This window comes from Monodon monoceros, unplaced genomic scaffold (assembly GCF_005190385.1).
Source record: "Monodon monoceros isolate NGI ecotype Baffin Bay Population unplaced genomic scaffold, NGI_Narwhal_1 Super_Scaffold_6, whole genome shotgun sequence".
In the NCBI taxonomy this organism is placed as follows: domain Eukaryota; kingdom Metazoa; phylum Chordata; class Mammalia; order Artiodactyla; family Monodontidae; genus Monodon; species Monodon monoceros.
The window spans coordinates 64,933,903-64,957,353 of record NW_021703783.1 but is presented as its reverse complement, the minus strand read 5'-3'; the positions used below and the strand labels follow the sequence as shown (position 1 = coordinate 64,957,353).

General features: G+C 36.8%; 1 protein-coding gene across 5 annotated transcripts in view; it reads right to left on the bottom strand.

Annotated features, from left to right (window-relative positions):
* Nucleotides 1-23,451, bottom strand: part of TMTC2 (transmembrane and tetratricopeptide repeat containing 2) — an 842,237-nt gene that overhangs the window by 481,954 nt on the left and 336,832 nt on the right. For all 5 annotated transcript variants that reach the window (XR_003791067.1, XR_003791066.1, XR_003791068.1 and 2 more), the window contains one exon: nt 15,378-15,441. Coding sequence is in view for 2 of the 5 variants with exons in the window: in XM_029204988.1 (XP_029060821.1) it covers nt 15,378-15,441 (64 nt within the window). In the remaining 3 variants the exon portion in view is untranslated. The remainder of the gene's footprint in view (nt 1-15,377; nt 15,442-23,451) is intronic.

Sequence of the window (23,451 nt, the reverse complement as noted above, 5' to 3'; positions counted from 1 at the left end):
GCGGTACGCGGGCCTCTCACTGTTGTGGCCTCTCCCGTTGCGGAGCACAGGCTCCAGACGCGCAGGCTCAGTGGCCATGGCTCACTGGCCCAGCCGCTCCACGGCATGTGGGATCCTCCCGGACCGGGGCACGAACCCGCGTCCGCTGCATCGGCAGGCGGACCCTCAACCACTGCGCCACCAGGGAAGCCCTAGAAGTAGGTATCTTTTTTTCACTGCTGCCATATGAGCGGAATACACTTTATCCCTAAACATTAAAAACGTTTTGATGCCATTAAGGTACACAAAATATATATTCATGATTAAGTGCTACACTTTTTGAGATATAGCATATATAAGCCAGACCAGGTAGGGTGGGAATAGATATAGGTTCTGGAAAACATGTTAAAATAAAAACTTGATATATATTTGAAGGTGCTACACTAAATAAACTCTACACTATATCAAGGATCATTTAGCACCATACACTGTAATTTTATGAAAACATTTAGTTCAAAATAGGCTTTCAAAACCTGCAGTCATGAACTGCCCTTTGACTATCAACTTTATTGATGGTGTGTATCATGTTTTGTCACCATTCCTGCCTTCACTAGGGATCTTGACTTGTTCTGAGGCTATTGCCAACACACATCTGGCAGACCTTTGGTTATTCCCAGAGCCTAGCATGTTCTAGCACACTTTAAGTGCTATAGCACGCACATATTTGAGGAGATAATAAATTTCCATTAAAGCAGAGTTGAAAATTCAAACCAAGTTTTAAAAAGAATTGAGTCATATAATATCTTCATGCTGTAGTTCCTTTTACATAAACATCTTCACCATATCCAGCAGCTTCAGTTTACACATGAGAAGTACTAGGATTGGATAAATTAAGGACTAAAAGATCAATTCCGAATTACTCAAAAAAAGCTTTTTGCTGTAATACTCTATTCATAACATGTCATTAAACAGATTAAAAACCTACAATCAATTTAGCATATTTCTAAGTAGTTTTTTTTTCTTTTCTAGGGATTTTTTAAAGGAGAATGTTAATATTACTTTATTTATATGTGGGGGAATTTTTAGATTCCTGTGTATTTAAACATTATTGTACTGGAAATCACAATAACCTTAACTAATACGAACTTTTGTCAAATACATCTCTAGACCGTAATACACATATAGTAGGAATAAAATAAAACCTGACATGATACCTGCACGTCATTCTACCGTAACTCTCATTTAAAGAACACAAATTCAGTTAACAGCAAAACTTCACAAAGAAACTGTCAGGTAAGTAAGAGTCTACTGTCCAAAGTATCTGGCCTTCCAAATCCTAAACCAACATTTCACTAAATCATTTTGGTTGCTTCTGCTTATTAAAGGAAAGGAAATAAATTACCTTTATGAAAAAATGAGCAGATTTACTGTGGTTGCATGAGTCAGCCCAAGACAAAGTAATCAACACATTTCAAGCAATACAAAAACAGTAATTTGTTTGCTATGTTTCTTGAAGTCCCTGAATATTCTCTGAAGATAACACAGTGAATTCATGAATTTTTAAGAACTGTTGTATAAGGTGTGGAAGATGCAAACTTTCAAGACTCATAAACTATATAAACCACTCATGAAAAAAATTAAGAAACAATTAAATGCTAAGCCTGCATCAGCTACATCTCTGAGACAGTAGGAATCACAACTTCCTTGTTTCTCATTATATCCCTGGTACTCATTTTAGATACTGACATATAATAGGCACTCTGCTTGCCTGGATCTGTATTCTGACTCTACCACTACCTGTGAGATCCCAGACAGACTACCCTGCCTCTGTTTCTCCATCTGTAAAAATGGGGTAGAATTTAACTTTTAATGTTTAACTAGTGTAGATGTTGTTAGGCTGACGCTTCCTAATTTTTTAAAAATGACGTTTTTCTGGTCTCAGCATTATCATGTTTATTCTTCTACAAGTTACAGAGACAAAATTTTTTTGGTTATAATTCATAATAGATACAAGCAGAAATATGGACCTATAATAGTTGTTTATCAACTTTTAACCCATTCAATATTATCACCTACATTTAGGTGAATGCTCTCTGTTTTACATCATTAAGTGTGTATAAAAAAGGTTCCTAACTTCCAAACATGGAGACACAGTTTATACAAATTCAAATGTAAATAATGGATTTAAAGCAATCATGGTACTACAGTGCTTATGGTATAATCCATCATCTGTTCACCATAAAAGTTCCCTACAAGTAGGAAATGTTTAGGAGTTGCTGTGTCAATCAGCATACTAGAAAAGAAAATGATAACGTTATATTACTCAATGAAAGGAAAAATAAGCATTTGTGCATGTATCCAGTAAAGATTTCCAAGGCTAATCAAAGTACATAATCTCCCTTTGGCAGCAAAATAATTCCATCTCCCAGATTAATGGAATCTATTGCTCTCAATGCTAGCCTAAGAAAACCATATCAAAAAGAAGATATTAAAGTGGAGAAAAGCAACTAAACATAAGTGAGAAATTATAAATTCTACACAGGAATCTTTCTCCATAAGAAAATTCGAAAATAAGCACAGATATCCACGTATTTGCGGTGTGTCATTTAAGTAGAGTGACCTACAGAAATGCATTTTAAAAATCCTTTGTTCTTTCAATATTTTCATATTGACACTTTTTCAAATATAGTTTTTCACAATTTCTGGTATCATTTTAATAAAGCATGTAGGGCTTCCCTGGTGGCACAGTGGTTGAGAGTCCGCCTGCCGATGCAGGGGACACGGGTTCATGCCCCGGTCCGGGAAGATCCCATGTGCCGCAGAGCGGCTGGGCCCGTGAGTCATGCCCGCTGGGCCTGTGCGTCCAGAGCCTGTGCTCTGCAACAGGAGAGGCCACAACAGTGAGAGGCCCGCGTACCGCAAAAAAAAAAAAAAGAAAAAAGAAAAAAAGAAAAATAATGCATGTAATCATGGATGAAGAAAAGTATCAGTGCATATTAAGGATTTATTTATTATAGTAGCTTTGATTTGCTGATAGATATGTACATTAGCATACTTGTGGTTACAAATAAAAGCTCAGCTAGTTGAAACAGCTGAAAGCTATGATTACAAAAATTTAACAAATAGTATGACTCTGGGAAAAGATAGTTGAAGCTTGTTAAGAAAAAGGGAAAACTACCATTGGTTTCTGTAAACCAATAGTGGAAAATGCACTATATATTTAAGAAAAATAATTTGTCTTGTAGGAAAACTAAATTAATACATATTGAGGATTTTTATTCATTTGTTTTAGTAGCTTTTATTAGGATTTGTATATAAACAACCAGTAAAAATTACAGGTGGAATCAAGAAATAAACTGTAGTACAAATATAGATTCCATGGGGAAGATCCAGCTATCTTTTATAGGATTAAACAGTTAAGTAGAACAGTTAAGGGTAGAGTAACTTAGATTGGAGAATACGGAAAAAAAGTGTTTGAAAGCAGTAGCAGTAAATGTTCTACATCTATCCATTCTTGAGCTTGTTGAGATCTATCATATGATACTATCAAAAACATAGTTGATTATTTCCACATGTAATTTAAGCAATTATTTTCTTTAGTATAAATTGTATATGTATATATACATAATGTAAATATATAAATATATATTTCATAAATCATTCTAACAAATCTTTTCAAAATTGCTTCTCTCTTTAAAATTCAGTATTCCTAATCTGAAGAAGTTACTTTTAAAATGAAACCAATTCGGTGAATTGACCATTTCAAACTCTCGTCACAAAACCTTTAATGGCACGACATTTGCCCTCTTTAAGTTGCCATTTACTCTTCAAAAGGGCAGTGTCTCAGTAGGTCACAGTATGTGGTAAAGCTGCATTTCTGGGAGTTATTTCGCTACAGATCTCATTTAAGAAAGTGACAAAAACAACAACAAAACGGAGATGAAAACCACACAGAAATAATGAGAGTAAGTAAAATATAAAGGTCCTATTCTTAAAAAATTGAGTTCTCTATAGTTTTATTAGTTTTATTTTTTGCTGTAATCACAATGCAGGTTCAGACAACTGATAAAACTCTGAATACCATACCACAGTGGCCATTTGTCGGCACTTGGTATCTAAGGAAGTAACAGTTGATAATAAGACAAAGACTGAGACGTTTTGTAGCATACACAATTTTTTCCCTCTCTTAAAGATGTCATTCTTTTCAGCTCTCTTCTAGGGTTTGTTAGCAAAGATGTTACAGCAATATATTTAAGCAAATCCTTCTCAAGTTGATAAAGGGAAACTCCTGATTCTGACATTATCTAGTGACAAGAAGTTTAACATTATAACAACTCAGTCTCGGAAAATAACCTCATCCAGAATGACACAGACTCTCCTTGACCAAAGAAGACATTCCTCTGAGTCCTCTTTTTGACTAGGCCTCATCCTTGGGTCTTTTCTTACGCCTGCCTAGCCCAGCTGTATCAAGAATTCTGATAAGTTAATTTAGCGAGAATCCCCCCACCCTCGCTATCTGATCATACTGGCTTGTCTTCCAGCAAGAATTCTGTAAGTTGGTTTACCAAGAACCCTCCTACCCTTGAGGCCTCTTCTTAGTAATTTTCCAACCACTGACCAGCCCCTGCTGTCTCTGCTGTATGCCAGGTTGAACCTGATCTGTCTCCCTTATTTCCATAGTCATGAAACTTATCACAATAGTCTTGAATAAAGTCTTCATCACTATTTTTAAAAGCATTGGGGACTTCCCTGGTGGTCCAGTGGTTAAGACTCTGTGCTTCCACTGCATGGGGCACAGGTTCGATCCTTGGGTGGGGAAGTTCTACATGCCGCATGGTGTGGCCAGATAAATAAATAAATAAATAATTTGTTTACAAAAGCATTAGAATAATTTTTTTTCTCTTTAACAAAGACACAGGACTTTCAATAAGAAATTATTCTATCAATCTACTAGTTTTTCAGGATCTGCCCAACTTTTACTTGTCTCTAGGGTAAAGTAAAATATAATTTTATCTGTAGATGTAAATGAGAGTTCAGGTAGATAACAAAGAGTTAAGAGTAGAAGAAAGGTAAGAAAATAGAAGAAAGAGGAGTGGAATGTTACAGGAAACTCAGAACAGGGAGGGGATAAAGAATCATACACAAACACGGCTTTTTGTTAATGTTTCAGTTATATTTAGAAAAAACATGGCCCCATAAGACCAATCAAGGATGAGAAACATAAATGTCTGAAATAGAAATGGGGGAGAAATTTTATATACAATGGAATACTACTCAGCCATAAAAAAGAATGAAATAATGCCATTTGAAGCAATATGGATGGACCTAGAGATTATCCTACTAAATGAAGTAAGTCAGAAAGAGAAAGACAAATATCATGCGATATCACTCATATGTGGAATCTAAAATATGACACAAATGAACTTATCTACAAAACAGAAACAGACTCCCAGACATAGAGAACAGACCTGTGGCTGCCAAAGGGGAGATGGGGTTGGGGGAGGGATGAACTGGGAGTTTGAGACTAGCAGATGCAAACTATTATATTTAGAATGGATAAACAACAAGGTCCTACTGTATAGCACAGGAAACTATTCTCAACATCCTGTGATAAACTATAATGGAAAAGAATATAAAAATGAAAGTCTATATGTGTAGAAATGAATCACTTTGCTGTACAGCAGAAATTAACACATTGTAAATCAACTATACTTCAATTAAAAAAAATTAAAAAAAAAAAAAAGAAATGAGAGAGGCCAGCTGTGGAAATAACCAAAGGGGATTATGAAGAATGTGGTGACTGGGGGTGAGGGAAGGTCATATCCTTCTCATGGTAGCAGCTACTGGTCCACCCTAGTTGCTATTCCCAGGTAGGAACATGGGCCAGTGTGGTTAGATTAGCTGAGTTCAAAACAAAACAAAACAAAACAAAACAAAACAGGAATCTAGTTTCTCTGGAAGAAAAGGGACTAAAAGTAATTTTAGTGTGTGGTCCCACAGTTCAAACAATTATAGCTATAAATCGATGCAAAGGATACCCTCACAAAGAAATGTGAGTAAAAATAAACACGTTTGGAATCAGAGAACATAATTAAGTGGAATTCCCCAAAGTTTTTGATGTTCCTCAACCCTAAAGTACTCAGGTTGATTTTCTTTATAGCCAAGAGCCACGTAAGTTCCTGCCCACGTCTCACACCCCCTCATCCTTTTCTGGTTGTGAATCTAAAACACACACACAACACATACATACATTTTCAAAAAAATAGTGCTCAAACATGATTGCATGTGGATTGTGATGAATAACAATACCCCAAGGATGGAAAAACTGTAAATTCAGCTTAGTTGAGTCCAAATATCTAATCCCAGTCTAGGCAACAACTAGCCCATATCAACAGCTAGTAAACAAGTGGATTATACTAACCGTCTTTGTCTTCTAAGCATGAAGAATTATACAGATGATAAACAAAAACAGTAATCACTTCAGAAATACATTTTTTCTGGTTTATCTCACATTTTCGAAATAGAAGTATAACACAAAGCAACAATGTAAGCAGAGAGAAATGAATGCACCAAAAACTCGACTTTGTAACTTGTTAGAAGAAAAGCAGCATCTAAATAATTTGGAAAGAAGATCTACAGTAGAAAGGAGTTTGAAGACAGATATGAGTGTCTTCTCGTATCTAAAACTGGGGCTAAAATCGATCCTGGCATAACTGAAGCTCTCAGGGAAGTGAGCATCTATTTTGCTGAAATCAGACATGAAGAATTAGATATTTGATTTCTACGGCTGTGTGCATAAATGTCCATAACATCGAAAGGATTAAGTCTATTTATGAACTGAAGTAGAATTAGGGTTTGATGACTTAATTGGGTATGTGTGAATAACCAACAGTTTTTGTTTCAATGATATCTCTGGGCCCTTTTAATAAAACCAGATAAAATACAGAGGGAAACTAATGGCAATTTCTCTCTTGATGGAAACCTATTTATTCTGGGTTTGTCAACTTACTCTATTTTTGACTGTAAAATATATAGAGGTATGTGAAACTGAAATGACTAGTGAGAGTGGGAAATATATTTACAATATTAAAATGCATTTTATTCATAAAGTCAATCTGGTGATTCTGGGATCCATATATTATTAATGCCTGAAAGTCAAGAGACACATGGTATGTAATTTTCCCACATCACAGAAGCCTGTGGAAAGTTTTGGAAAAGGCCATATGTTTTTTCCTCCATTTGCAAGCAGAAATGTGGTTTAACTGCTTCCCAGACAAATTATTATTTACCCTATTTTTTTTTTCCCAGTGAGATGGCAATCTCAGCAATTTCCCCCATCAAAATCCCCTATATGGTCAAATCTGAATCTGTCCTGTTTAACTGAATTTCATGGTCTCTTGTTCTAATTAGGGTTGAGGAATATCTTCCCCATCAGAAAATAACTATAACTCAGAATATTTTCTCTCTCTTCTATCAGAAGGTAATTCTTCCATCAGAAGTTAATTCTTACCCTTTCCCCCCAGATTCTAGTCTTAGTGGTTATTTCTACTGCACAGCCATCTCTCCCTACCCTATCTCACAACCATATTTACCATAAAAAGGGTAGTCCAAGTTGAAAGGTATATATTGTAGAATCTATGTACTAGCTCATAACACAGCTGCACTCTCTTACAGTAAGCTCATTTCTTTGAATCTCATATTTCTCATTTGCTCTCTGACATATAATCATTGCCAAAGAGCCCCAAATGCATAACATCAGCTTTGATTTTACAATAATACTCTGAAATAATTTATATTCTAAGTGCCTAGGAAAGGTATAATGCATGTATGTAATTTTCTATTGGACAGTCCAATCCTTGGAACACATTCCCCTTGAATTCATATGTAATGAATGTGCACTGGAAAACATTTATAAAATATTATACATACTAGAAATATAAAGGGTGAATACAACAATCAGTGTAAAAGTCAGAGAATTGAATCAAAACTAGAAGCAATTGACCAGCGATTTCAGAACTTTACTGAGAATTATCACAAGATGACAAAGGGCTTAAGGCCAGAATTTCTCCTGGCACTTACTGATCATATATAGATGGTACAGACCTATGGCAAATATTATCTACTGCCTGGCCTGGCATGTTCAGCTCTATCCACAGGCCTTTGGCTTCAAATTCTGCCCTTTTTGCCCAGGACCAACGGACAGCCAAATAAAGATGACATTAGTAAATTACTACCTAAACATGCTCTATTTCTAATTTTTTTTTTCCTCCTTATATCTTCATAGTCTACTTTTTCTTTTTCAGTCCCTGGGGAGGAAATAATCCTTTAAGATCTTCTATATTTCCTCTGCTTTCCCCTCTACTTGGACACATTTAAAATCTCGTATTTAAACACACACACATACACATACCCTTTAACACCTTTTTTTTTTTTTTTTTTTTTTTTGCGTTACGCGGAACTCTCAACTGCTGTGGCCTCTCCCGCCGCGGAGCACAGGCTCCGGACGCGCAGGCCCAGCGGCCATGGCCCATGAGCCCAGCCGCTCCGCGGCACGCGGGATCCCCCCAGACCGGGGCACGAAACCGCGTCCCCTGCATCGGCAGGCAGACTCCCAACCACTGCGCCACCAGGGAAGCCCTAACACCTATTTTTAATATTTAATAAACACATACTTAATATTTCTTTGGTATTGCCCTCTTTCATTTACTTCCACACTTATTTGCAGATTCACTTTACACGCTCTGCTCCCAATTCTCATGTCCTTAACACCTTAACAACTTCCGCCCATATCACTTGCACGAAACTGAACTCACGAAGGTAGCCCGTCATCTTATCCTTTGAAGTCAAAGGACTTTCTCAGTCCTTGTTTTTCTTTACTGTTTAGCAGCAGTGGAAATTGCTCACCAATGTTGATTTCTACGTCCTATTGTTGTCTTATGCCTTCCTTACCCTATATTTCCAATGCAGGGATGCTCGGGGCTGTGAAATGGGCTCTCTTCTCTCCTTTTGTACTTTCCCTCCCTCGGTGATCTTATCTTCTCCTTTGGTACTGTGCAGTTTCTGCAAATGACTCCTGCACCTCTATGCCTAACGGTGGCCTTTCCCCCAACTGCCACTTGATAGGAATGTCCTGTAGAAAATTAGAATATCTTCCCTCTCACTTAGAATCTGCTCGGTTCAAACTTAACACTTTCTTCTTGAAATAAACACATTTTTCTGTCCTATTTCTGTTTAGGGGATTTCTTTTTTTCCAAGTTACCTAAATTTAAAATTTTGGAACACTCATTGGGCCAATTAATTTTCCTACTCATATCCTATCAAATAATATGCTTACTCTCCCTGCATGTTCTTTTCCATTCTACTGTGTTTCTGTATTTTTGGATCTATGTTATGCCTTGTGCCTATACTATATTTTTTTCTTTTTAAAGAGAGAAGGCAAGTTGTTTTTTTTTTTTTAAATAAATTTTATTTGTTTATATTTGGCTGCATTGGGTCTTTGTTGCTGCGTGTGGGCCTTCTCTAGTTGCAGTGAGCGGACTTCTCACTGTGGTGGCTTCTCTTGTTACGGAGCACAGGCTCTAGGTGCGTGGACTTCAGTAGTTGTGGCTCGTGGGCTCTAGAGCGCAGGCTCAGTAGCTGTGGTGCATGGGCTTAGTTGCTCCACGGCATGTGGGATCTTCCCGGACAAAGGCTCGAACCTGTGTCCCCTGCATTGGCAGGCGGATTCTTAACCACTGCACCACCAGGGAAGTCCTGCCTATACTATTTCAATGACTTTTTATTTGGTTTTCTCAAAGCTGCATGTGTCATTTCTACTTTCCCAAATGAAACACACATTCTTCATCACATCTGACAAATTACCACTTTCATTACATCATCCTGCTGAACACAATCCTGGAATACAAACTCCTCATTCACAGTATGGTATTCAATGCCCTTCATCTGGTTTTATATTATTTTTCAGTTCTATCTTCCCCCACTCTTCCTCTCTGCCCCACACCATGGGCAATATTAACCACATCTGCTTACTGTTCCTTGGGTATAGTTCATGCTTTCTGAGCTCATGTCTTTGTTCATGCATATGCCTCTACCTGCCAGAATTCTCTCTTTTCTCTTCTTCCTGCTAAAAACTTCACCTATAAAGCTCCAATCATTTCAAGATTCTCTGTGTTTGTCAACTGTGACTCAATGTCTTCTAGGATCAGTCCAGCTGAAAGTTTGTTTTTTTTGTTTTTTTTTTTGCGGTACGCGGGGCCTCTCACTGTTGTGGCCTCTCCCGTTGTGGAGCACAGGCTCCGGACGCGCAGGCTTAGTGGCCATGGCTCACGGGCCCAGCCGCTCCGCGGCATGTGGGATCTTCCCGGACCGGGGTACGAACCCGTGTCCCCTGCATCTGCAGGCAGACTGTCAACCACTGTGCCACCAGGGAGGCCCTGAAAGTACTTTTTTTCTCCTGTGCACTTTTCCAGCACCTAGCTTCTATCACTCACAGGGCACTTAATATACAGCATCTTTTACTGCCTTGAAGTATGAGGATCTGGATCCTTGGTTCTCTCCCCCACTTTCTCCCCGCATCAAGGTCAGGGTTAATTTTTCACAAATTGGATCCTACTGCACTTGGCGTAGAATTTTACACTATGTTAGAACTCAATAGTAACAATAAAAATGTTGAATGAATTCAGGCCAAAAACAATTACATGCAGAAAAATACAAAATATAAAGAAATATAATTCCTCATTATTAGGAATTACCCTCTTCTAACTTTGGCATTTACTAAAAGCCAAGTAGAACTGGGTGACTTTGTACTATGCAAATTCCCCATTCTTCGCATTTTACGGAAAATTTAAAAACCTATAAATTAATGCAGAATTTGGCTCACTTCCCACAGGAGGAACAAAACCATTTCATTTTAATGTTCTTTCTAGTCCTCAAGAGTCAGCAGTTTTTGATGTGCGTAAATGGGAGAGAAGACAGAGAAAAGTGTTGTCTTTTTAAAGTAACCTCCACAGAAAGATCAATTTTATTTATAAAAATGGAAAACTGAAAGTGGAAAAAATTAAAATGGCAATTTTGGTAAAGAGTTTTCCCACTACAAAAATGTTTCTCTGAATGTGCACTTAAATAAATATATTTCTCTAAATGTGCACTTCAGTAAATGATGATGTATTCAATATCCCTGATGAAGAAACAATATCAGAGTCTAACATTTCAAGTTATATGTGCCTGCTCACTGGCAAAGGATTAATCTCCAAAATATACAAGCATCTCATGCAGCTTAATATCAAAAAAACAAACAACCCAATCCAAAAATGGGCAGAAGATCTAAATAGACATTTCTCCAAAGAAGATACACAGATTGCCAACAAACAAATGAAAGGATGCTCAACATCACTAATCATTAGAGAAATGCAAATCAAAACTACAATGAGGTATCACCTCACACCAGTCAGAATGGCCATCATCAAAATATCTACTAACAATAAACGCTGGAGAGGGTGTGGAGAAGAGGGAACACTCTTGCACTGTTGGTAATGTAAATTGATACAGCCACTATGGAGAACAGTATGGAGGTTCCTTAAAAAACTAAAAATAGAACTACCATACGACACAGCAATCCCACCACTGGGCATATACCCTGAGAAAACCATAATTCAAAAAGAGTCATGTACCCCAATGTTCATTGCAGCTCTATTTACAATAGCCAGGACATGGAAGCAACCTAGGTGTCCACTGACAGATGAATGGATAAAGAAGATGTGGCACATATATACAATGGAATATTACTCAGCCATAAAAAGAAATGAAGTTGAGTTATTTGTAGTGAGGTGGATGGATCTAGAGTCTGTCTTACAGAATGAAGTAAGTCAGAAAGAGGAAAACAAATACCATATGCTAACACATATTTATGGAATCTGAAAAAAAAAATGGTTCTGATGAACCTAGAGGCAGGACAGGAATAAAGACGCAGATGTAGAGAATGGACTTGAGGGCATGGGGACGGGGAAGGGTAAGCTGGGACAAAGTAAGAGATTAGCACTGACATATATACACTACCAAATGTAAAATAGATAGCTAGTGGGAAGCAGCTACATAGCACAGGGAGATCAGCTCGGTGCTTTGTGACCCCCTAGAGGGGTGGGATAGGGAGGGTGGGAGGGAGATGCAACAGGGAGGAGATATGGGAATATATGTATGCATATAGCTGACTCACTTTGTTATACAGCAGAAACTAACACACCCTTGTGGAGCAATTATACTCCAATAAAGGTGTTAAAAAAATAAATAAAGTTATATGTCTCTGCTAATTTAGATTTCTTTATTTTAGCATTTGGTCACTGGAATTCTTTGAATATGAATAACCCTAAAAGTCAATTAATAATTTTCAAGTAAGTTGTATGGAAAAATAAGACTTTCGTAGAAGAAAAAAATATAAAGCAATTCATCATGGGACATACTGAAGAAATGGAATAGGTATTTTACTAAGAGAGGAATTCATCTCACAGATGATCAGCAATCTTCTTAATACAGTAAGTGGGTAGTGCACAGGGTTGCAATAAAAAATTTTACTTCACATAGTCATGATCTGACATGAGCACTGCTGAAAAATCCACAGAGGACCCCGACATACAGCTACAGACTGCTGTAGTTAAAACTAAACAACAGAAGAAAATGCTTTATGAAAAATAAGAATAAGATTAGGTTACCATGTAGACAAGAAAAATAGAAAAGATAGTGAAACTACTTAAACAGGGAATAAGAGTTGAGGTCTGTTTACCATGTTCTCATATAAACAGGTAACTGAAATTTATTTAGTAAGTACAGAAATAACAAAGAATGTTTTTATGACAAAGGGAACAAACAGCTCTGAGCAAGATAAATGTCAGATGGATGTTTTAATTTAGATCACATGCTAACTGCTAATAATTCATGACATGAGGCTATTGTTTAAATAGGTCTCTTCATTTCAGAATACAAACCTGTGTTATTGTTAAGGTTTACATTTTATCAGTCTTGTCTTGGTGGCATCTTACTTACCAAATTATGTACGGAAAACCAAACACAATTCATAAAACAGATTAGGGAAAGATCACATCTGTTGATCATCAACTGTAACATCATTTTCTTATTGTTAAATATAGACTTCATATCTTATCCAAGTCTATAAAATACTTAATTTATTGTTACCAGATAAGAGAAATATCATTTGAATAAATGCATTTTTCAAAAGCAATCTGTGGCGTGTTTATGAAGAAACTTTTTGGGGTTTCAGAAAAAGTGGCTTCGAGTTGGAGATTAAATATTGATTTTATGATTTGGCCAGTCTTTAAAATAAATACTCTTGTAAGTCAGGTTTAAATCTTGTGGTGCCTCATTTTCTTTTTCATTTTTGAGGTCAGGTCAGAGAGCCCTTTTCTCCCTAATCCATTACAATGTGCTGAAGACGGCTACCTGATCAACCACTTAACAAAAATAAAAGTGACACTCAAGGGACTGCTACTCAATGAACAAGGGTTGAACTTACCATCATTTAGTATATATAGTAAGAGCATTATATCATTCTATTAATCATTCTATTATTGATTCTATCAATCAATTCTATTAATCAAAGAAGGGAAGGAAGGAAAGGAACGGAAAGGAAAGGAAAGGAGGATAAGGAAGGAAGGAAGGAAGGAAGGAAGGCAGTCAGACAAAAAATCCTGATTTCTGTCTTCAGTGAACTTATAAGTTTAAGGTCTCAAGTCCAACCCTTTTCTTAGAAATGCTACACAAGATGCCCAACTCAGGCATTTACAAAGCTGTGCCTCCTGCATACCTCCCCCTGCACCTTCTAATTTCCTTTTCCTGCTCCATTTTTCTCCAAAGCACTTACTGCTGTCAGACATACTATATATTTTATTGATCTGCTTCTGTTCTGTCTCCTCACCACTAGACTATATGCTCCCAAGGGGCAGAGACTCTTTTGTCAGTTTTGTTCACTGGCGTGTATCCAGTGCCTGGAATAGTGTCTGTCACTTAACAGATGCTCAGTAAATATTTAATGAATAAATGACAGGACCATTATTATTTTGTTTTTCTAGACTTCTGGCTTGCATTTTCTAAGATACAACTGCAGTTTTTTCCATCGAGCTTTCTCTTATACACACAACAGCCTGGGTTACAATGTGATTCCACTTATTAGCTGTGATACTGGGTGAGTTATTCATTTCTCCGAACTTCAGCAGAATGAGGATCACAGAAGTATCTGTGGGTTGTTGTGAGAAATAAATGAGAGAATTCACTTGTTTAAACAAGTGTTTAATAAATTTTAGTGCTTATTATTCTTTTTACAACTATTAAATTATTTTCTTCTGTTGCAAACAGCTTACCGATTCTTAAAGTACCTTATAATTAATGAAACTGGGACATTTAGATTCAAGGGCTAAGGTTACATGTGGTTGAGTCTCTTGATCAAAAAAGCTACTTCCTGGGTGGGTTGCTTTCAGGAAGCATTAATCCTCCCCTTGTTCCACACTGTATTTCAATTAGTTGATTATGTTCAGTCTTGTCTGCTACATTGTGTGGTCTTTTAGGGTATGAAATCTCTGTATCCTATCACAAAGCAGGTACTCTATAGACCTTTGTCCAATAGATGAGTTACTGTAAAGAAATGGGACTGATTCCACTATTTGTAGTCCCATCACACGTGCACTTTCATTACTGTTTGAAAATTACATTTCTCAATAGACGGCGTAGATCCAGAGAGCAGGGTAGAGGTTTTAGTGTTGCAGAGTGATGCAGAGCAGTGTGGATGAGAATAAAAGCAATGCCCTGGAATTCAATGACGTACTGTGAATAAAAAAGTGCTGAGAAGACCGATACAAAACCAGTTCTTATTCTCTCGTAAATGGTTCTCTGTTTCAATAGCAACGATCTAATTTATGGAAGTGTGACTACCCAGGGAAAAAGTCTAATAAAAAATACTTGATAAAGTTGAAAAGCACAGTTACTAGAAATGAGTACTGTGGAATAGGGAAGAGGCACACACAGCTTGAGGTTTGACAACACATAAGAATCACTGAGCTGTTAGGAAGTCCAAAGGTATGTAACACCACAGCAAAAGTACTTTCAAAGAACTCATTTTAAAAGTCATCCAAATGCAAAATATCTAATAATGCTAAAACCTGTGCTCAAATGATAAAAATGTACGGTGCTTCACACACGGTAGTAAATAGCCATTTGTACCTCTGGAAAAAGAAAGAAGCTTGAGACGGGCATATTTTATGGTTGAATCAGCCATTTAACACAAAATAAGAGATCAGAGAGAAAAACACCAGTATCACAAGTTTTCTGTGTCTAAAACTCTCACATGCTGTGAGTCCATCCCTTTGAATAATACTTCTCATTAGGAAGGTACTTACATTAGGCCTCAGCTTGGCGGCCAGATCATAGTACTTCTCGGCTGCTTCATTGAGGCTAGCCTGCCTGTTAAAGAAAACAAAAACAAAAACAAAATCGTTTATTTTAAAATTTCAGAGAGGTGAACAGAATCATTATGTAGCAAAATAATATTAACTTTTTAAAGATTACAATCATGCCAATCAAATAATAAGGTGACTAAGCAGAAAAAGATCAGTAAAAATTGAACGCACACAGTGTACTTGTCACGATCTTTAAGGCCCTGTAAATAATATCTCAACCTAATCCTACTCAGTAGGCATTATTTTAAATGTACACATCCGGAATTCGCAACGTTAGTTTCCTTTTCCAAGCTAATGTCCATAGTATATCACAGGGTTGGGATTCTCCTGCTTCAGTAGGATGTCCTAGAAAAGCCTTAACTCTCAAAAATAAACTGTCAAGATTACTATTTAGTTGCTCTTGTTTTATGAAAATACTAAACATTTTCAGGTTTTAGAAAAAAAAAAAATCTATCTAGAAAGCTACTTTCTTTACAGTCCAGGAGGGGAACTTTCCATTGTGTGTTGTTTATCCAGAAAAAAAAAAAAAAAAAGGCCAGTCTCTCCCTCTCTTTGCTCTCCCGTCACCAGGGTGGGCACATGATGTAGCCTCAGCTAACGGGATGTTCTTGCTTAGGACTTTGATTCCTGAGCAAATGACAGAAAGATGAGAGGATGGCTAGAATTTGCTCACAGTGACAGTGGTGGAGGCAACAGGGCTATATCCTGGTCAGAGTCTTCCTGTAAAGAACTGCTATTGGATGTCCTGCTTCTTTGCAGGAAGGCTCTGGGGCTACTTTATTTCCTGCCAGTTCAAGCTATGTCTTCCAGTCTATAGTGAATTCTGTAGTTCCCACAGCCTTCAAATAGCTACAGTCAGTTTTTCTTAATTACTACCAAATACCATGAGTGGCACAGGTGACTTATACAAATAAGATGCAGACTAAACTTTACAGATAAGTTTGTGCACTGTCTATTCTTGCAATTCACAGCAAACTCCTTGGTTCAGCCAATTGGTTAACAGAAGAAATCAAATCTCTCGAGTCCCAAAGAAGCCCAGCCAATTAGCCATCAAAACATTATGCTTTTTGATCATGCCATGCTGCTTTCTGAAAACCTTCCAAGATGGTAGATAATAAAAGCTAGAAGCTCTTGCAGGTTACACTGTAGTCTGGTGACCATATCTGTGTAGAAAAGAAATGCTATAGAAAAAGAACAAATTCAACTTCAGATAACTATAGTGTGAACAATAGTACTTAAAGCCGTGCGGTCCTGCAGTTAAAATGGAGTCTTCTCTTGAAACTGTGATGTGAAGAACCTTTTGAGACAAGACGATTGCAAAGAGGTCAGGAATAAAGAGGAGAAACAAAAATTAACTTTCTCAATTAGAAAACCACTTCTCTCTTTAAAAGAGAAGGCAAACTAGCCATAGCTATAAAATTGAATTTGCACTTTGGTCAAGCCACATAAAAACTATAAAGACATATGGCATGCAACCATATAAACTACAGGAATAAGTGAAGATAACATTTCTCTGGAGAGCAGGACATATTTTTCTAATTTTTAAAGGAAAAATAATTAGAAACACTGCTATTTTTAATGGGGTTATAGAGAAAGTAAAAGTCCTTGACTTAAGACTCTACTGGACTTACAACATGTTACAAAGTGCTGCTGCAATTTATATTCTCATAAATGTTGAAGTTCAATTTCAATATATCAAGAAAAGTACTTCAGTCTGGTATGAAACAGTAAAAATTCTCTCGCTAGGGTATTTAATGAAGGTTCCCTAAACCAAACTATAGAATCACTTTGGTTCAGATTCATTTGGAAATTTGAACCAGAATTCATTAGGTCATGCCCTGGAAAGGTTTTCTCCAGAGGAAAATAAAAGGCATGGAGTAGGAAATTAGAGTAACTTAATTCTACAAAGAAGTAAGTTACTTTGAAGCAAGATCAACCAATAGATGTTTAACATAGGAAGTATGGTGACCATTAATATTCATCTTTATGGACATTCAGATTCAGGAGGTAGATAAGGATCAAAAAAAAAACTCAGGAATTCACTAGGTAAAATGCCTTTAAAATAATAATCAATGCAATTGAAAAAAGTTTTTTTCCCCATAAAAAGGTTATTAGTTTTTCAAGCCTTCACTGTCTTCAGTCTTCTTAATTCCCAAAGGAAATATCTAGTTTAGAAGACTTAGTTTCTTAAGCTAAAAGTAGAATTCATGATATTCTAATGAAATAAGAAAATACAAATAGAATTTATTATATTTGCCATATAACTGTGAAAATTAATTTTGACTCTAGGACTTTTCTTCTAATATTAAACGGATTTTACTGACTACTAGGCACTTATGGCAACACATGGAAAACTGTAGGGAAAAGAGTATGTCAGTTCTACCCACTGAATCTTCGCGTATATCCTCGTTTTACTCTCTACAGAGAAAACTCATGAGGAGCTGTCCAATGTCTACTTTATGGCGTAAGCTGTATTGCAAACTCCCCCCTCTGCAAGAAACATCCTGGGAGTACTTAATAAATCTTAATGCAAAAATGAATGAATCATTACTCAGCATTTGAAAACTGAGGAAATTAGCAATATCCTGCCAGTTGCTTAGGGGATTCTAGTAAACACCCTAGAACCTCAACCACTGGATTGTTAGAGATTGATTACAGGACTCAGGTTCCAAAGACTATTGGGATCAAACTACTTAAAGAAGCTGATAAAATATACTTTTCCTGAATACCCATATTTCTTTTCTTTGTTCACTATTTCTTTTCTGAGATAGTAAATTCTCTATGTATCACTTACAAAATTCCATGGATTGATTACTCTATTTTCCAGTTTCAACAATATTATGAATCTATTGCTATTATTGCTATTATTAACCACATTTCAAAGATGGTTAAAATGAGGCTTAGAGAAGCTGACAGTCCCCCAAGGCAACGCAGCTGGTAAGTGGTTGAGCTCAGAATCAAGGGCTCTAAAATAAAATATCTGAATCACAGGATCATGCTGCTATCTTTGTGAGCGCCGGATGTATCAGAATGACATGTGGTACATTGCTCTGTGGCAGATGACCACAACAATTCTTACATCAAATACTAAGAAAGCAATAAAACATGCTTCTTGATTATTATGCTTAAAAGCGATGATTTAAAGTAAGGAATGAGATTTGAAAAGGGGAAAATATGAAAAAAAAAATGGGGAGAATATGGAGAATATTTGCAATGACAGGTTTTACATCCTTCCAATTCTAACTCCCAAACTGATAGAAGTGAACTTCACCAGACCCAGCCGAGCAGAGGATAGTTTTAAGAACAAACAGTGAGGGGCTTCCCTAGTGGCGCAGTGGTTGAGAGTCCGCCTGCCGATGCAGGGGACGCGGGTTCGTGCCCCGGTCTGGGAAGATGCCACGTGCCGCGGAGCAGCTGGGCCCGTGAGCCATGGCCGCTGGGCCTGCGCGTCCGGAGCCTGTGCTCCGCAACGGGAGAGGCCACAGCAGTGAGAGGCCTGCCTACGGCAAAAAAAAAAAAGAATAAACAGTGAAATGCACTATAGTATTTTGCCGCATGTACTTCACCGTCTCCCATAAAGGAGGGGAAGAGTAGGAATTCAGGGGAAAGGCAAGGAAATATGGAATGAGAAAAAGCAAGAAGAGTATTTGGATACTTACTTTCTTACCCCCCAAATCTCCTATTTTGGGGGGCGGTGGTCACAATTAGACAGAGAAGGGGACCGTAAGTTTCCCGCGTGTCCAAGTAGAAGACTCAGAAGGTGAGTAAAGGGGAAAGTAGTTGGCCCTGCCAAGAGATCTCCCAGGCCGTATGTAGACAACCTTGTGTTCTGGCCACAATATACTTTACAAAAGCCAGAAATGAGATGGTAAGAAAAATTACTCTTACCAGGAAACTACACTGGGCCCAGATGGGTGACTACCCTCATCTAACATGTCACCCTGAGTCAACATTATGTCCCTTATCTAAAGAGTAAAGATTAAATCACCATGCCAACAATAGACATCAATTGGAGACTGATACAGTGGCTCCTTTCTTATTAACTCCTGCCCATCACATATTTAAGGCCCTCTCCCTCTGCATATTATCTGTGGCCTCTCAGGGCCACAAAAGGTAAGGAGGTAGAAAAGCCAGATGGTATTTGTAAACTAGATTATGAAGTAAACCTCGACTTCTGAAAAAAATCACTGGGTTGTGCCGATTATATTTTTAAAGTCTTTAGATTCAGTTTTTCTGCCATCAGTGAAAAAGTAGGTTCAGAGTGAAAACAAATAGTAACAAAAGTCACAAACAAATGTCATCATTTGATTACTACAGAATTCCATTTTTGCGCACGGGACTATGAAACTTACATCTATTAAAAAATATAGAAATATATTTCATACAGCTAATTCTTCTCTTTGGTATTATTTTATGACATAAAAGTGTCTTTTGGAACACAGGTTTAGGGCCCAATATTCTTACAAGAAAAGATATATAAAAGAAATTTGGGAATCAATTACATTATGAAACAACTTGATATACCCCATAAAATGTTTGAGGAGATTCTGATTAAAAGAATCATTTGCAATTACCTACATTTTTATGTATTCTGTGAGAATTATAAAATTAAAGGTTGGTAAATTTTAAATTACTTCCTTGAAAAAATATAGAAAATAAAAACTCAAGTAGCATTTAGAAGACTCTCTTTAACTACAATTATTAATGGTTGTGAATTGTCAGTCTTGAATTAAAATTATTTAATATGGATGATAACCACTGTTTGACTCATATGAAAGACAATATTTTATTTAAGTCTTGGTGATCATTTTCAAGGATAACTTATGAGGATTTTTTTTTTAAACTAGAGAGCCATTTGTTCCTGTATCATGAAAGTAAGCTGAAACAGTATCTGATGCTTCCTGTGTTCTTGCCGACTTGCTAAACTTACACTTAGCTTTAAGTTACTCAAAGCAGAGGAAAATGTTAATTCTAGTTGATAAACTGTACAGTAGTAATAGAAGTAGAACTGAAATAAACAAGGACATAAAAATGTATGGAAAATCTTAAAATAGCAAAACCAGAGTCACATATATGTAAAAATAATGGAGTAGAAAAAAAACCTTGTAATGAAACTCCTAGAATAAACGATTTATGGTCATCAAGGCTTCTTAAATGAAAACTTCTCAACCAAGACATCAAAAATGGCTTCAAGACCTGTAGGCATCTGTCTCAACACTAAATATAAAGGATAGAGAGGCACAGTGGAAATGTAGCAATAACAGAGGAAAAGCCTACACTGATGGTGTAAGTTTTACAAAATGATTCCTTGAAGTTAGATATTTCTTGATGTCCCGTAAGAATTTGAGTCCATTGATTCATGGCCTCAAATCTTTGAGGGCTGCTGAGGACAGGTTAAGCCTATATCTGGAAAGATTACATAATGAAATGTACTGGAAAAATGAAAAGGAAGGAAATGTCTATCGGTAATGTCCACTATAATATTCCTATATAGTAAATTACTACTTATGTCCAAGTGGTAGTGCTTGGGTGGGGAGCAGGGTTTGAGAGGGATGACAAGAGGAAAGGCAAACTAGAACTTGTTTGCAGGAGTGGTCCAAGAACCAACATCATAAGCAACACCTGTGACTTGTTAGAAGAGTAAAACCTCAGGTACCACCCACACATACTAAATCAGAACATGTGATGTAACAAGATCCCTGGGTGATTCACATGAACATTAATGTTGGAAAGGCACAGAGTAGGAAGGTACCAACTTTAACTTCATCTGCCACACCCCTTTGCTTTAAAGACCTTACATCCCACTTTAGCCTAGTTGAAATAGGCCACACTTAACCAAAACTTGGCAGTAATATACAATTTATAAGTAGAAAACCCAATAACTTTTTGAGCGGTCTTCGGTAATTTGGGAAGTGCTAAAAAAGAAAGCGTATTACTTACAGGGTCTTGGAGATATATATATATCTCCAATATCCAACGTATGTGTGTGTGTGGGTGGGTGTGGGTGTACATTCACAATGTGCTTTGAGAAAATAATCTGATTTTGTTCCTTTATTCCTTAAGAATGTCTATTTCATGTCATTTCCAGTGAAATTATTGGAGAATGAAAATTGAAAGATAATTTTTTCTCATATATTCACTCTGCTCTCTAGAAATTAGGGAAGCATTGGGAACCAGTTGGTACAGTACAGTTTTGCTTTTCTTACTACCTTAGGAAGCAGTGACAACTTGGGTCCTTAGGCCTGGATAAAAGGAAACTGCACACTTATCTCAGCAGTGTGTCCTTCGTCAGACAATATACCGTGATGGTATGTCTATAAACTTAACGTTCCTTTTACAGTACAAACTTGGAGTTCTCTCTCCTATGACTATATACCTATTTTCTAAAATTTACCACAAAGGGCTAATGTAATAATTCTGGAAGGATCTTACTATTTAGGATTTACACATTTGAAAACCTGTTACTCTCTATAAACCCTTTTTCCATCAGTAAATTCAGGAATCACAGCTTCTAGGTAATCACCCAGTTATAAAGCTATGAGGGAGCCAATGTGACACAGTGAAAACAGTATTATACTTGGCAAGAATATGCTAAGTTTAAATCCCAGCGTTACCAAGTATGGGAAATACCAACTCTCTTTGAGCCTCAGCATCTTCATCTGTAAAACGGGAATATTAGTGTCTATTTCATATATGTGAAATTATAACTAAGAGGGTGACATATACAATGCAAAATACAGTGCTAGGTAGACAGGAGATACCTGAATAAATGCTACATTTTTTCCTTCATTACCCTGTAAATGGATTTTAAAAAAGAAAATAAAAGAAAAAAACAATTTTCCACCAGAGCCCATGAATGCTGTGAATGAGTTAAATTTGTTTTCAGTGCCTCAAGATTTCCTCTCAGGTGTCAAATACCTTTGTGTGCTTTCTAGCTTCCAGGTCTGGAAGAACGCTGAATAAATCCATTCATACAAAGTGCTTCTAACAGAATAATTGATTCAATACTTTCCTCTCACAACTCTATAGACACAACTCTACTGAGTTTTAGTATTTTAAATTCCTTTGATATTTTCCTTTGATGATAACCAATCTGCTTTTTTTTTAATGCTCTCATCTGGAAATATCCAGTACTTTTTCCATTTTATTTGAAGTACTAAAAATGTCAACACATGTAGTCAACCATTCATTATGTGAGGCCTTCAACATCTGTGATCACCCTCCCTGGAAATATATTTAGTAATTAGCCACAGTGTGCATCCTGTCTTCCCAAACAAGGCAGAAGCCGAAAATTTCCTCATCTTCCAACTTGCTTCCAGCCAAGGTATCAGTACATGACTCAGATTCCATCAATCAGATGCAACCTCAAGAGAATCAAAATCAGAAGTAAGTATAATGGGTAGGCAGCTGCACTCAGAAGACTCATCTTCTAATGAATGTGGTGCTTGTTCTTCTTGGTTCCTTGTGGGTGATGGTGTCAGAGCTCTGGATTCTAAAAGCTGCTGAGCACCAAGGAAAGCTAGGTGGTGGAAATTATTTCTGGCTATGTAGAGCACTCTCAAGCCTATGGGAGAGTCTGTGGGCTATAGAATTCTCTACAATAAAACCTGTTTCTGCTTAAACTGGCAAGAGTGGATTCTCTAGTTTGCAACTAAAAATGGTGACCCATGCAAGAAGACAAGTTTAGGAGTAGATCTATTTTCATTAATTTTGGTTTTAATAATGATGATGAAAGACCTCCATCCTATCTTGGAAATTTTTTCTATTTGTTGATAATTGCTCATCTGAGCTATGTTCTCCTTCAGAAATTTTCTATTTATATTAACATTTATACAACAAATAAAATTATATATGTATATATGCCATATCTAACTACATACACATAAGTACAGCATAATTATATATACATATTTATATACACAGAGACAAAAGTATCACATATTACATAAACAATACCTATATACTATACAGGTATATATAACTATATATACATAGTTGTATACTATATATAATT